Source organism: Pongo abelii, chromosome 5 (assembly GCF_028885655.2).
Source record: "Pongo abelii isolate AG06213 chromosome 5, NHGRI_mPonAbe1-v2.0_pri, whole genome shotgun sequence".
Classification (NCBI taxonomy): Eukaryota; Metazoa; Chordata; class Mammalia; order Primates; family Hominidae; genus Pongo; species Pongo abelii.
Genome location: NC_071990.2, coordinates 36,985,771 through 36,998,265, shown reverse-complemented (window position 1 = coordinate 36,998,265; position 12,495 = coordinate 36,985,771). Strand labels below are relative to the sequence as shown.

The following is a 12,495-nucleotide window of genomic DNA, read 5'->3' as shown; positions in this document are numbered from 1 at the left end:
CTCTGGAGACGTTTTATAAATGTTAGTTATGTTTTTTAATTTCAGAAATATTTCATTGGGGGAATATTGGAACATACAGTATAAGAAAGTACCAGCTCAATATCTAAACCACTGCTGTAAGTGTTTGGGTAGATATTGCCGTTCTGTTTTATAAAACCCTTTTACGGGGTGGGGGCTAAATGTCCTGTACAGTTAGGTTAAACCATACGAAATTGCTATTTGTGGCAAGCCCCAGTCAAATATCAGCAATTTCGTATGTTTCAATCTAACCTATATCTAGATTTGCAGCTGCTTATATGATTTTCTATTATATTGTAAGCATTTACCCCACACCCTTAAATATTTTTCCAAGACAGGATTCTTAATGGCAAATATTAACCTCTCACATGAACATCCACGGTTTAACCACCAATTGCTGCCAAATATTTGTTCTTATAAATAATATTTGAAAACCCTCATATAAACATGTTCGATTTTACATTATACATGGGTATCCATTAGGTGTTCCTTTAGGGATTATTACTTCTGAGTCTTCCCTTAGGATAAATTGCTAGAGGATAAATTACCATGTCAAAGGGATGAGTTACTACTTTTAAGAAAAAGGCCGAGCGTGGTGGCTCACGCCTGTAATCCCAGCACTTTGGGAGGCCAAGGCAGGCAGATCACTTGAGGTCAGGAGTTCCAGATCAGCCTGGCCAACATGGTGAAACCCCGTCTCTACTACAAATACAAAAATTAGCTGGGCGTGGTGGCAGACGCCTGTAATCCCAGCTACTAAGGAGGCTGAGGTGGGAGAATCGCTTGAACCCGGGAGTCGGAGGTTGCAGTGAGCCGAGATCGTGCCACTGCACTCCAGCCTGGGCGACAGAGCAAGATTCCATCTCAAAAAAAAAAAAAAAGAAAGAAAGAAAGAAAATTCCCTTCAAGCAGGAGCCACAATGATGACCTCACGATTTATGGGAAGTGGAAAGAGAAACAGGAAGAAAATACAGCATGAAAATGCCAAGAGCGGTTGTGTGAGAGGTGGGACGAGGAGTGATTTTTCCCTCTATTTTTATTACTCTCCAGATTTTCTGGAATGTGGTTAAATGCTATTCATGAATAAATAGTATTCACTGTCTGGCAGTGGGGCTTTTGATGTAATCATCCCAAGGGAGAATTTGAGTCTTAAAATAGGAGAACTTAGAAGGCAGCACGTTAATTAGAGACCAGAGATAAAATTAAAATTTGATTGGGAATTTTGAGCAAAGCTTTTAAAACCTTTTTACTCTGAAGGTATTTCTTATGCAGGTGGGGACATGGTGTGGGAATGTGCTAATTCAACAGTGAGGTTCAGTGTCACGCCCGCCACTTCAGCCTTGGGTTTGGGCTTAAAGCGCATCTCCAGAGGCCGGGGCTGTGTGGGAGGGAGAGGTGGCCAGGCTGCTGTCCACTCTGAACAGGCCTTTGGTTGGGGCAGGGGCAGGAATGGGCCACGGGTTCTTCTCAGCTGCCCAGGTCGGGTGATGCCTATCCACCACCTGCCAGGGAGGTGTCTGCCCAGTCCACGCACAGAGACGGGTTGATGCCCAAGTGCTTACCTGGGCCAGTTGCTGCCCAGCTTCCACGGACACTTGCCGTTCCTCCTCACAGTCCATCTTGTTTCCCAAGAGAAGGATGACCACCCCATCCGACCCCGCGTCCTGCACACAGAACATGTTCTGTCAGCCACACCCACTGTGTGCCAGGCTCCTGGCACATTTGCCCTCCTAGAAGCTGAACTGTGTCTTCCGCATGTTCCCCCTCTCAGGCCACATCCACTCCATAACCTTCTCACCTGGACCCTTTCCCCCATCCTTCCTCTCTGCTGATAAACATCTCACCTATTTTCCAAGGCCAACCTTAAGAACACCTCCCCCAGGAAGCCTTCCTGGATTGTTCCTGCCCATGCCCTCTCTTCCTGCCTGTGCTGAACAGTCCAGCACTTGATTATACATTTTCCCAATTGTCTCATGAATAATAATAATAGTTTCTGATTAATGAGTGATTGCTATACACCAGGTGCTGTGCTGAAAGCAATTCTATCAATTAATTCTCACAACTCCCCTATGAGAGAATTCCAGAAATTGAAGTTCAGAGAACTCAATTCATTTGTCCAAAGTCACAGAGTTAGGGTGGGTGGGATTCAAATCTAGGTCCTGTCAGACCCCAGTGCTCAGCTCCCCTCTTCACACATTACCTTATCCTGCTTCTTTTGCTAAACTAGAAACTTCCAGAGAGAAGACAACATGGCTAACTTCACACCCCTCTGCTGTGCTAGTACACACTGCAGAATTTCAGTATATATGCTTTGAGGAAGTAAGCAGGGGAAAAACTAGAGATGTGTGAACAGAGGAATTATCACGTGGAATGGCACAAGAACTACATTAGCCTCAAGTGTAAGAAGAAGACATTACAAACAGCTGCCATATGTAGGAAGAGAATGTTCACAGGATAAAGGAAGTAGTTTGGTTTGAAGGCTGTACTGTGTGGTTGTGGTTTCTTTGTACTACTGCATTCCCAGCTTATCCAACCACATGCCCTCAGTGGGTGGTGTCACCCATATGTCTGTCATGTCATTTGTAATCTTGGGAGAAAAGAGGGAGTGGGCAGGATATAAGGTCCCTCTTGACTGGAGGGACTGGGGCCAACCCCAGCAGCCATCTGCTCACCTGGAGACAGTCTAGCCAGTAGCGCACGTGGGCAAAGCTCTCCTGGGAGGTGATGTCGTACATGAGCACCACCCCGTCAGCCTTGCGGAGCAGCTGTCGCGTCATACTGTGGTACCTACCCAGAAAGTCTGCGTGAGGCCACACCAGGCATCCCAACCCCAGGCCCTGGCCTCTGCAAAGTGGGAGAAGTAACCTATCCTATTTCTAATTGCTTCCCACAGAGCATGTCCGTATGCTTTCCTTCGTTCAGTGTAGTTATTGTTGACTAGATAACAGTTCTCATGGCTCAAATTTCAAAAGGTCTCAAGGAGAACTCAGTGAAAAGTCTCCTTCCTTCTGCCCCATCCTGGAGCCACCCAGTCCCCCTCCCCAGAGGCAACCAGGGTTATCAGTTTCTTAAATATTTTTCCAGAGGTATTTTATGTATATACATACATATACACACACATATATACACCCATACACATACATTTTTCTCCCTCTATTTTATACAAATACAGTGTAAAACATTCATCATACTGATTAATATTCAGTGTTCTGCATTTTGTTTTTTTCCAGTTAACAGGATGTCTTGGAGAAATTTCCCTATTGGGCTGGGCACGGTGGCTCACACCTGTAATCCCAGCACTTTGGGAGGCTGAGGCAGGAGGATCACTTGCAGTCAGGAGTTCCAGATCGGCCTGGCCAACATGGTGAAACCCTGTGTCTACTAAAAATACAAAAATTAGCTGGATGTGGTGGCATGTGTCTGTAGTCCCAGCTTCTCAGAAGGCTGAGGCACAAGAATCACTTAAGCCCTGGAAGTGGAGATTGCAGTGAGCTGAGATCACGCCACCACACTCCAGCCTGGGTGCCAGAGCAAGACTCTGTCTCAAAAAAAAAAAAAAAAAAAAAAAAAAAAAATCCCTGTTAGTACATAAAGAGAGTCCTCAGTCTTTGTGTGGCTTTATGGTGTTATACTGGGTGGATTGACCCTCCTTTATTTAACTGGTCCCCTATTGATGGACATTTAGGTTGTTTCCTATGTTTCATAACACAAGTGATAATACTATGAATGGTCCTGGTCCCTTTGTTATTGTAGTCATATATGAGTCTATTTATAGAATGAATTTCTAGAAGTGGAACCGCAGAATCAAATAAGATATGTCTTTTAAGTTTTTATCACTGCTGGATGCCGTGGCTCATGCCTATAATCCCAGCACTTTGGGAGGCTGAGGCAGGTAGATCATGAGGTCAGGAGTTCGAGACCATCCTGGCCAATATGATGAAACCCTATCTCTACTAAAAATACAAAAATTAGCTGGATGTGGTGGTGGGCACCTGTAGTCCCAGCTACTCAGGAGGCTGAAGCAGGAGAATCACTTGAACCTGGGAAGTGGAGGTTGCGGTGAGCCCAGCTCACGCCACTGTACTCCAGCCTGAGCAATACAGTGAGACTCCATCTCAAGAAGAAAAAAAAATTTGATCACTACTGCCTAGGTTGAAAGTAGAAGACCAGCATTTTCAGAAGGACAGGTGATTGGGTGGCTGTCCCCTAATGACCATGTTGGGACAGCCCTAATATATGCCTTGCCAGGCTGAGGGACCTCTGGCTCTGCTGCCCTCTCTCCCCTGCCTTGGGCTTGACTCATCTCTCCTTCCCTGACCTCCTGAATCCTTGAGGGGCAGTTGCCTCCTGCCTGTGTTATTGGGGCTGCCCCCTGTCCCTCTGCACCCCTACGCTCAGCCTAGGTTCCTGACACCACTGATATACAGTGCCTGTTACCTCTCTTGGCCAGCCGTGTCCCAGAGCTGCAGCACAAAGCACTTGTTGTCCACCAGCAAGGTTTTGACCCGAAAATCTACTCCTAGGACACATAGAGAGGGGTGAAGCCTACTAAGTTATCATCCAGGACTCCTAGCCAAGGCCTACCCCCGTATATACCCGTCCCCTGTACCAGCTGCTGTGCGATGGAGCCCTTGGCTGCCGGGCTCTGCATCCCATCCATCCTCGAGGACCCACTTCCTCCAAGAAGCCTTCCCAGACCTCCCTTCCGCAAGTTGTGCCAACACAGGGCACCTTGTCTACGATGTTCATTCCTTAGGCCACCCAGAATATAAGTTTCATTATTTTATTTTTACAGTACTCTTTGTTCCATTCCCTAATTATTGCATGCACTTTCCCCTCTCAACGAGACAGCAGGGGAGACAAGCAGCCCAGAGGGACAGAAGGAATGCTGGCTTCAGGCAACTGTTACACTGGTTACAGGACCTCAGGCAAGTCACTTCACCTGTGTGAGCCTCTCTTTCCTTGTCTGCAAAGTGGCAAATTAGAAAGACCTACACTGCAGAGTGGTTGGAGGATTAAAATGCTGTTTTAAAAGGCGTGGTGACACATGCCTGTAATCCCAGCTACTCAGGAGGCTGAGGCAAGAGAATCACTTGAACCCGGGAGGCGGAGGTTACAATGAGCCGAGATCGCGCAGCTGCACGATCTTGTTGCCTGGGCAACGAGAGTGAACCTCCATCTCAAAAAAAAAAAAAAAAAAATCCTGTTTTAAGTGACCCAGAGAGCATGCAATTCTGAACTGAAAAGAAGATAAAACTTCTGGTGTGGAGGCAGGGCTTTTAAGGTGGTGGTCTTAACATTGGGGGCCCGGCTAGGGCAAGAAAGTGAACCAGGTCTTCAATTCTCTGCTTTCGTCATCTGTAAAATGGGGATAGATATGGAAAATGTACATTCAAATATAACTCCGTTGGCTCTGATTCTCTATCTGGTCCCGTCCTCAAATGCAGGCAGGGTAGAGTTCTTATTCTGTGAGGTGGGGGGCCAGGAATGGAGGGAAGGTGACGCCAGGTAGGGAAATATTGACCCATGAAGGCAGGATCATTTCCCGTGGTATTTAAACCAGAATAGACGATAGCCACCGGGGGGCAGCAAACCGTAGCTGGGATTGGGACAGATCTGGACCAAGCACTTGGATCTCAGGTACTCCCAGCAGGCTAGCAGTGCATGCCGGCTTGCCTGGTTGGTTGGTTGATTGGTTGGTTGGTTTCACAATTATGCAGCTTGTGTTTTTCTTGATTGAATATTGGGACAGATCTGGACCAAGCACTTGGATCTCAGGTACTCCCAGCAGGCTAGCAGTGCATGCCGGCTTGCCTGGTTGGTTGGTTGATTGGTTGGTTGGTTGGTTGGTTGGTTTCACAATTATGCGGCTTGTGTTTTTCTTGATTGAATTTTTTGAGAACTTCTTACCACATAATAAAGGAGGAGGCTCCATTCTAAGGAAGGCTGTTGTAAGGAATAAGACATGTATGGAAGATGCCTAATGCATGGGAGGTGGTCAGTAAACAGTAGCTTAGGTGACTAATAATGGTAGCCTTGGCCAGGCAAAGTGGCTCAGGCCTGTAATCCCAGCACTTTGGGAGGCTGAGGCGGGCAGATCACCTGAGGTCACCAGCCTGGCCAACATGGTGAAACTTCATCTCTACTAAAAGTACAAAAATAAGCCAGGTAAAGTGGCACACACCTGTAGTCTCAGCTACTTGGGAGGCTGATGCAGGAGAGTCACTTGAACCCAGGAAGCAGAGGTTGCAGTAAGCAGAAATCGTGCCACTGCACTGGAGCCTGGGTAACAGGGCGAGACTCCATCTCAAAAAATAATAAATAAATAAAATAAATAAAATAAAATAATGGTAGTGTTGTAGAACCTGTGACCCCACTCAACATCAGGCCAGCCTGCTATAGGTTTCCTCTTCCCGAGGGAACTGCATTTCTAACTAGCTCCCAGGTGAGGCTTCTTGGGCAAGAAAAGTTTGAGAACCTGCCCCAGGCCTCTCTTGTGGGGGGCTGTCATTTACCGACTGGTCTGGCACTGATCCCCAGTTGGCATGCGCCTTGGTCTAATACAAAGACAGGCGTGACTTCTTTGTCCCTAGGTGGGTCTCCCCTCCGTTCCCTCGGGTTTGCTTTTTTTTTTTGGAGACGGAATCTTGCTCTGTCGCCCAGGCTGGAGTGCAGTGGTGCGATCTTAGCTTACTGCAAGCTCTGCCTCCCGGGTTCATGCCATTCTCCTGCCTCAGCCTCCCGAGTAGCTCGGACTACAGGCACCTGCCACTATGCCCGGCTAATTTTTTGTATTTTTAGTAGAGACGGGGTTTCACCACGTTAGCCAGGACGGTCTCGATCTCCTGACCTTGTGATCCGCCCGCCTCAGCCTTCCAAAGTGTTGGGATTACAGGCGTGAGCCACCACGCCCGGCCGGGTTTGCTTTTCTGTAGCTCTGTGCAGGGTTCAGTGGCCGCATATCCTGATACTTTTAGGGAGGGAAGACTCTCTGCTTTCAGCCATTTCTTGCAGGAGCCACTGAGTTAGACATGATCAAATATTTACTTATAATAATAATAACAACCATAATAACTAATACTTACTGAGTACTCACTACATGTCAGTTATTATTCTAAGATCTTGACATATTAACTCAACTAGTCCTCAACCACTCTAGGAAAGCAGCACTACTGTTGTCCCCATTATGCAGATGAGGATTTGGGGGTTCAAAAGGGTTAAGTCATTTGTCCAAATTCAGACCCCAATAAGTGGCAGGGCTAAGATTTGAACTCAGTCACCTGGGTTCCTAATTTACCACACTCTACAAATACATTCTGTGTAAAATATCCAACTTGCCCAAGGTGACTTCTTGCCAGACCATGGCTGCCCAGCCTGGAGCTAGTCATGAGCAAATCTAACCAGCACAGACCCTGCTCTGGCCTGCCCACGGGCCACATGAGTGGAGACTTGCTTGTTTTCACCATCAACTCTCACAGGCACCTAAATTGCAGGGTGCATTGTTGATGTGGCACATTATAAGCTAATCAGATCAATGCAGAAAAAGCAAATTACCTGTAATTAGAGACGATTAGTGAAATAGTAAGGTTATGCCCATATAAAACAATGTCTAATGCAGGGCCCGTGGCCAGGGCAGAAACTGCAGCTTCCTCAGGGAGGTCTTGGTCTGGGCCCGCTCCCACTCATTGGCCCTGGCCCCTGCGTCTCTCCTCGCTCCCTGCCGCCCTCCCCAGTGCCCTTACCCACGGTAGCTGTCAATCCGGTGGCGAAGGAATTCTGGTGCAGCAGGTGCAGGAAGGATGTTTTGCCCACGTTGGAGTCTCCCAGAAAGATGACATGGAAGAGGTAATCAGGGTTGGCCTGGGGTCCCCCTCCAGCCATGGGGTCTCCCGGGGATGGGGTCAGCCCAGCTTCCCTGGAGTCCATTCCTGGATCTTCAAGCCTGCTCTCTGCCCTTGGTTCCCTGTAGTGAGGGGGGCCTTGTTCTTCTGCGTGAGCAGTCATGAGGGATGGCCTGGGTTGGGCTTCCTGCTCAGCCATGGTGGGAGGGGTTTGTGTGGGTTCCTGGGGTCCTGCTCCAGCCCCAGGCTGAGCCCCCCCGGGAGGAAAGCCCCTTGGAGGTGCCGATTTTCCAGGAGTGGGGGCTTCTGCTTCCACCTGAGCCTGTGGTGTGGCAGATGGGAGAGAAACAAGCAGAGAATCTTGCTGGGGGAGTTCCGAATGTGCAGTTTCTAGGCTGTGAGCCTCAACCGACTGCTCTGACTGCTCTGAACTGAGGTCCTGCCCACCTCGGCCCTCCTGTTTTCCTTCCTCAGACCTGGGTTCCTCTTCCAGCCCCTGGTGGGGGAGGGCAGGCAGCTCACCCAGCGCAAGGACCTGGCCATGAGCTTCTCTTAGCCCCTCAGGAAGGCCCTCCTGCACCACTGGGCCTGCCTGGCCCTGCTCCAGGCTCTCTGTGGGCACCGGACCCACAAATTCCAGGCCCTGGAAGGGCTCAGCTGGCCCCAGGGTGAGGGCTCTGGCCCTCTGGGTCCCCGGTCTTGGCTCAGAGCCAGTGGCATGCAGGTCCTGCTGGAGGGCATCTCTCTGCCTGGGCGGCTTGGCTGCGCCCACTCCTGTGAGGGCAGTTGTGGGTAAGGGTCCGGGCTGGGTTTCCCACTCAGTCACGGTGGGAGGGGTTTGTGTGAGTTCCTGGAGTCCTGTTCCAGCCCCAGGCTGAGACCCGCTGGGAGGAGCCCAAGACCCAGGGCCCTTGTCATCTGGGTCTGAGGCCTGGATCTGTTTGCTGGACCCAGCTGGGGCCTGGGGAGGGGGAGAGTTCGCAGGGGGAGGGGGCCCATCCTCCAAAGGAATGAGCACTTTGAATACAGGTGCCACCAGGCTTCCTGAGAGACCCCAGAGGAGGCGGCCCTCGGGTGTGGACCCCGGCTCCTGGCTGGGGTCCGGGTTGTGCGGTTCAGCAGGCTGCTCTGCTCTAATGTCCTGCTCATCTGGGTCCACTCCTTTACTGTCCTTGGCACTGAAAGTCACCCCAGGTGGGGTCCTTGGAGCCCCATCTGGATCTGAAGATGGCTCCTGACCAAATAGAAAAGACTGTGGCTCCGAGATGGAGATCTGCCTGACCACACGGGGTGTCTGGGGGCCTGAGGTGGCTCTTGGGGTCGGGGGCGGGCTCCAGCAGAGCTGCAGGGCTCCATGCGGAGGGCTGCCAAAGTTGCTCAGGAGCTGGTCCCAGTCATCGTTGTCCCCAAATAGCCCAGGCAGGGGGGCCTCCTCAGGGGAGGCAGCCTGAGGGTCTGGGGTCTTCTCATCCGCTCCAGGAAAACTGGAAAGGAAGCAGGGAAGCAAAGATTGGGGAGGGGCAGGTAGGTAGTGTCACACCCATCCCACCTGCAGCCCTCACCATCCCTTGCTCTCCCCATGGCCAGGTCTCCTCCCGGTCCTTGCTCAGGCAATCCTTCTCACCTGGCCTGTGCTCCCCATTCCTCCTCCTCATCCAATCCTGTCCATCCTCTAGACCCACATGAAGCCTCACCTCCTCCAGGAAGCCTTCCTTGATCATTCTGGCCCATCCCACTTCTCTGAGCTATAACAAGTAGACTGAGTGCCTGCTAGGGATCTAGCACTGCACTAGGACGTGTGTGTGTTTGTGTGTGTGTGTGTACATGTACACGCACACACGTGCATGTTTTAATTCTAGCCATGTGGTCTTGGGCACAGGTGTTTCCCTTTTTTGTGCCCCAGTTTCCTCATCTGAGAAATGGGCGTGATAGTTCCAGCTTGGCAGAGGTTGGGGTTTAAGGAAGGAGGCTGTGTGTGCACTGTGTGCTAGCTAGATCCTTAGAGAACTCAGAGTTCCCCACTGGTTCCAGGAGGCCCTTAGAGTCCACCCCAGTCCAGGGATAGCAGCCACTTGCCTCAGTTTCTCCTCCACCTGCCAGGACACCCGGCCCCTGGCGGCGTCCAGGCGCCCCCTGGTCACCTGCAGCTGCCCCCGCACCTCCTCCAGCCGCCCAGCCAGGTCACGCTTGGCCTCCTGCAGCTGCTGGTTCTCTGAGGCAGCCTCCTGATGTGTGCTCCTGAGGTGGGAGAGCTGGGCCTCCAGCTGCAGGGTGGAGGGTGAGGCGGAGAGAAGCCCAGATGCCCTCCAGGGCAGCAAAAAGCCTCCCAAGGCCATTGTGGGACACAGACCCCCACCCCCTGTCCAGGCTCCTGGAGACCCAGCTTAAATCAGAGTAGGAGTGGGCGGTTATCCCTCCTTGGCGTAACTAGCTCCATTAGCTCCTGTCTAGGAGGGGCATTGGAAATCCTGGGGTGGGGAGGGTTAGGGAGACTGTGTGAGAAACAAAAACCACCAGCGCCACGAAGGCCCCACACCCAAACCAAATCCCACCCTCCTCTACTCAGCGCCCTGCAATGGCTGCTGGCCCCTGAGCTCGTCTGGTCTACAGGGGGCTCCTGATCCAACAACAAATCGCATGACCCAGAGAGGGAGCATTGTTTGTCCAGGTGCAGGGAAAGGCAAAGCTCTTGCAATGGCCTCCGGGACCCTGCACAGTCTCCTGCAGCCTCCTCACCTCCCCCTCATTACCCTCACCTCCTTTCCTATGGCTGTTGCCTCTCAGTCTGTTCCAGTCCACAGCTCTGCTTACTGTTCCGTGAACCTCCACAGCGCATGCCCGCTCAGGGCCTTCGCACCTGCTGTTCCCTCTGCCTGGTTGCCCTTACCCCACATATCACACTTCTTCAGGTCTTCGCTCCAATGTCATCATCTCAGCCAGGCCTTCCTTGACTCCCTTCTCAACTTACTTTGACTACAATTTCAACTCCCACGACTCTTCTATCTCCCTTCCCTGTTTTACTTTATTCTCCTTAGCACTGATCACCATTTCCTATGTTATGTATGTCACCTGTCTCCCTGACTAGATGGTAACTCTGTGGGCAGAGGTTTGTGTCTGTCATGATCCTCAGGACCTGGAACAGTGTCTGGCACATAGTTGGTGCTGGATAAGTAGTTGTGGGGTGAAGGAATAAATGGTTGGAGGGGAGAAGCTTCACGTCCACAGGGGACAGGACGAAATGGCCCCATGTGTAAAGCCCTATCTCTTCACTTGGCAGGAGGGGCCTGCCTCGATTTCCAAGGAGCAGCTGCAGAGGCACCTGGGAAATCAACCTGGTAACAGGGCCAGCCCAGGCCGTGGTGAGGACGGCTCGGGGAATCTTGTCCCGGGCTGAAGCGATGCTTCTTGTCCTGGTTACACAGCAGAGCACAATTTTACCAAGGTCAGTGGTCTTCAAGTTGAGGAAGGAAGAGATAATGGGGCGCGGATCACAAGGTCAGGAGATCGAGACCACGGTGAAACCCCATCTCTACTAAAAATACAAAAAATTAGCTAGGCATAGTGATGGGCACCTGTAGTCCCAGCTACTTGGGAGGCTGAGGCAGGAGAATGGCATGAACCTGGGAGGCAGAGCTTGCAGTGAGCCAAGATTGCACCACTGCACTCCAGCCTGGACGACAGAGCGAGATTCTGTGTCAAAAAAAAAAAAAAATGGGGCAGGGTCTCAGACCCAAACACTCAACCACAGTGCCACCCGGAAGTGACTACAGGCTATAAGACCTGCAATGTCCAGGCAGCAGCAAGTAACCTGACCCTAAGCAGGAAGCTAGGTCAGTTTCAGAGATGGAACAACTGAGGCACAAAGCACCTACTATGTGCCAGGCACTGTCTCAGGCCCTCACATGTAGTATCTCTAATCATCACAGTACCTTCTAAGGCAGGAGTTCTGATTTCTGTGTCTCTGATAGGAAACAGGCTCATAGATATTAAAAACCTGTTTGGAAGTGGGTTTCTGGGAAACCCTGTCACTCACCTCCCTCTGGCCCTCAGCTAGTCGCTGCACCTCGCGCTCCTTGGCCTCTAGGACGTCCTGCATTTGGGAGGTGAGGGCCAGGCCCCGAGAGTCACTCTGTGGAGTAGGTAGATTCAGCCCTCACCTTGCAGACTCTAAGAGCTAGCTGGGCAGGCCAGCCCTTCTCACACTCCACCTCCACCACCTGGGGTGCCTGGGCCAGGATGTCCCAGCAGGGAGGGTTCTCAGGACAACTCCCCCAGTTCCAGACTAGATTGTGGCAACAAGGAGACTTGGCAGAGATGGGAAGGGGGCCCAGGCTCAACACTCCCCACCCCATCTCTCTGGGGAACACAAGCTGCTCAGGGCAGGGAGAGGATTCACTACAGCAGCTTCCTATGCCCCACCCTGGCCAGTCACTGGCCCCACTCCTTAGCCAGCAGAGGCGTCCCGGGCAGTGGGAAGGAGGCAGGCTGCCAGCGGGAGCCCACCTCAGCCTGCAGCTGCTGCTTCTCCTGGCGGATCTGCTGCTCCATCTCCTCATAGAGCTGCTGGACCTCACGGTGGTGGTCAGAGTCACGCCTGGGAGGAGCAGGAGTTGGGGTCAGGCAGCCCATCAGTGCC

At 51.5% G+C, this 12,495-nt stretch overlaps 1 protein-coding gene across 1 annotated transcript in view; it reads right to left on the bottom strand.

Annotated features, from left to right (window-relative positions):
* RAB44 (RAB44, member RAS oncogene family) overlaps nucleotides 1-12,495 on the bottom strand; it is a 35,292-nt gene that overhangs the window by 2,754 nt on the left and 20,043 nt on the right. The window contains exons 6-12 of the mRNA XM_024248359.3: nucleotides 12,363-12,453; nucleotides 11,893-11,988; nucleotides 9,936-10,123; nucleotides 7,761-9,343; nucleotides 4,456-4,537; nucleotides 2,691-2,805; nucleotides 1,581-1,682 (exon numbers count right to left, since the gene is read on the bottom strand). Of these exons, the coding sequence (XP_024104127.3) occupies nucleotides 1,581-1,682; nucleotides 2,691-2,805; nucleotides 4,456-4,537; nucleotides 7,761-9,343; nucleotides 9,936-10,123; nucleotides 11,893-11,988; nucleotides 12,363-12,453 (2,257 nt within the window). The remainder of the gene's footprint in view (nucleotides 1-1,580; nucleotides 1,683-2,690; nucleotides 2,806-4,455; nucleotides 4,538-7,760; nucleotides 9,344-9,935; nucleotides 10,124-11,892; nucleotides 11,989-12,362; nucleotides 12,454-12,495) is intronic.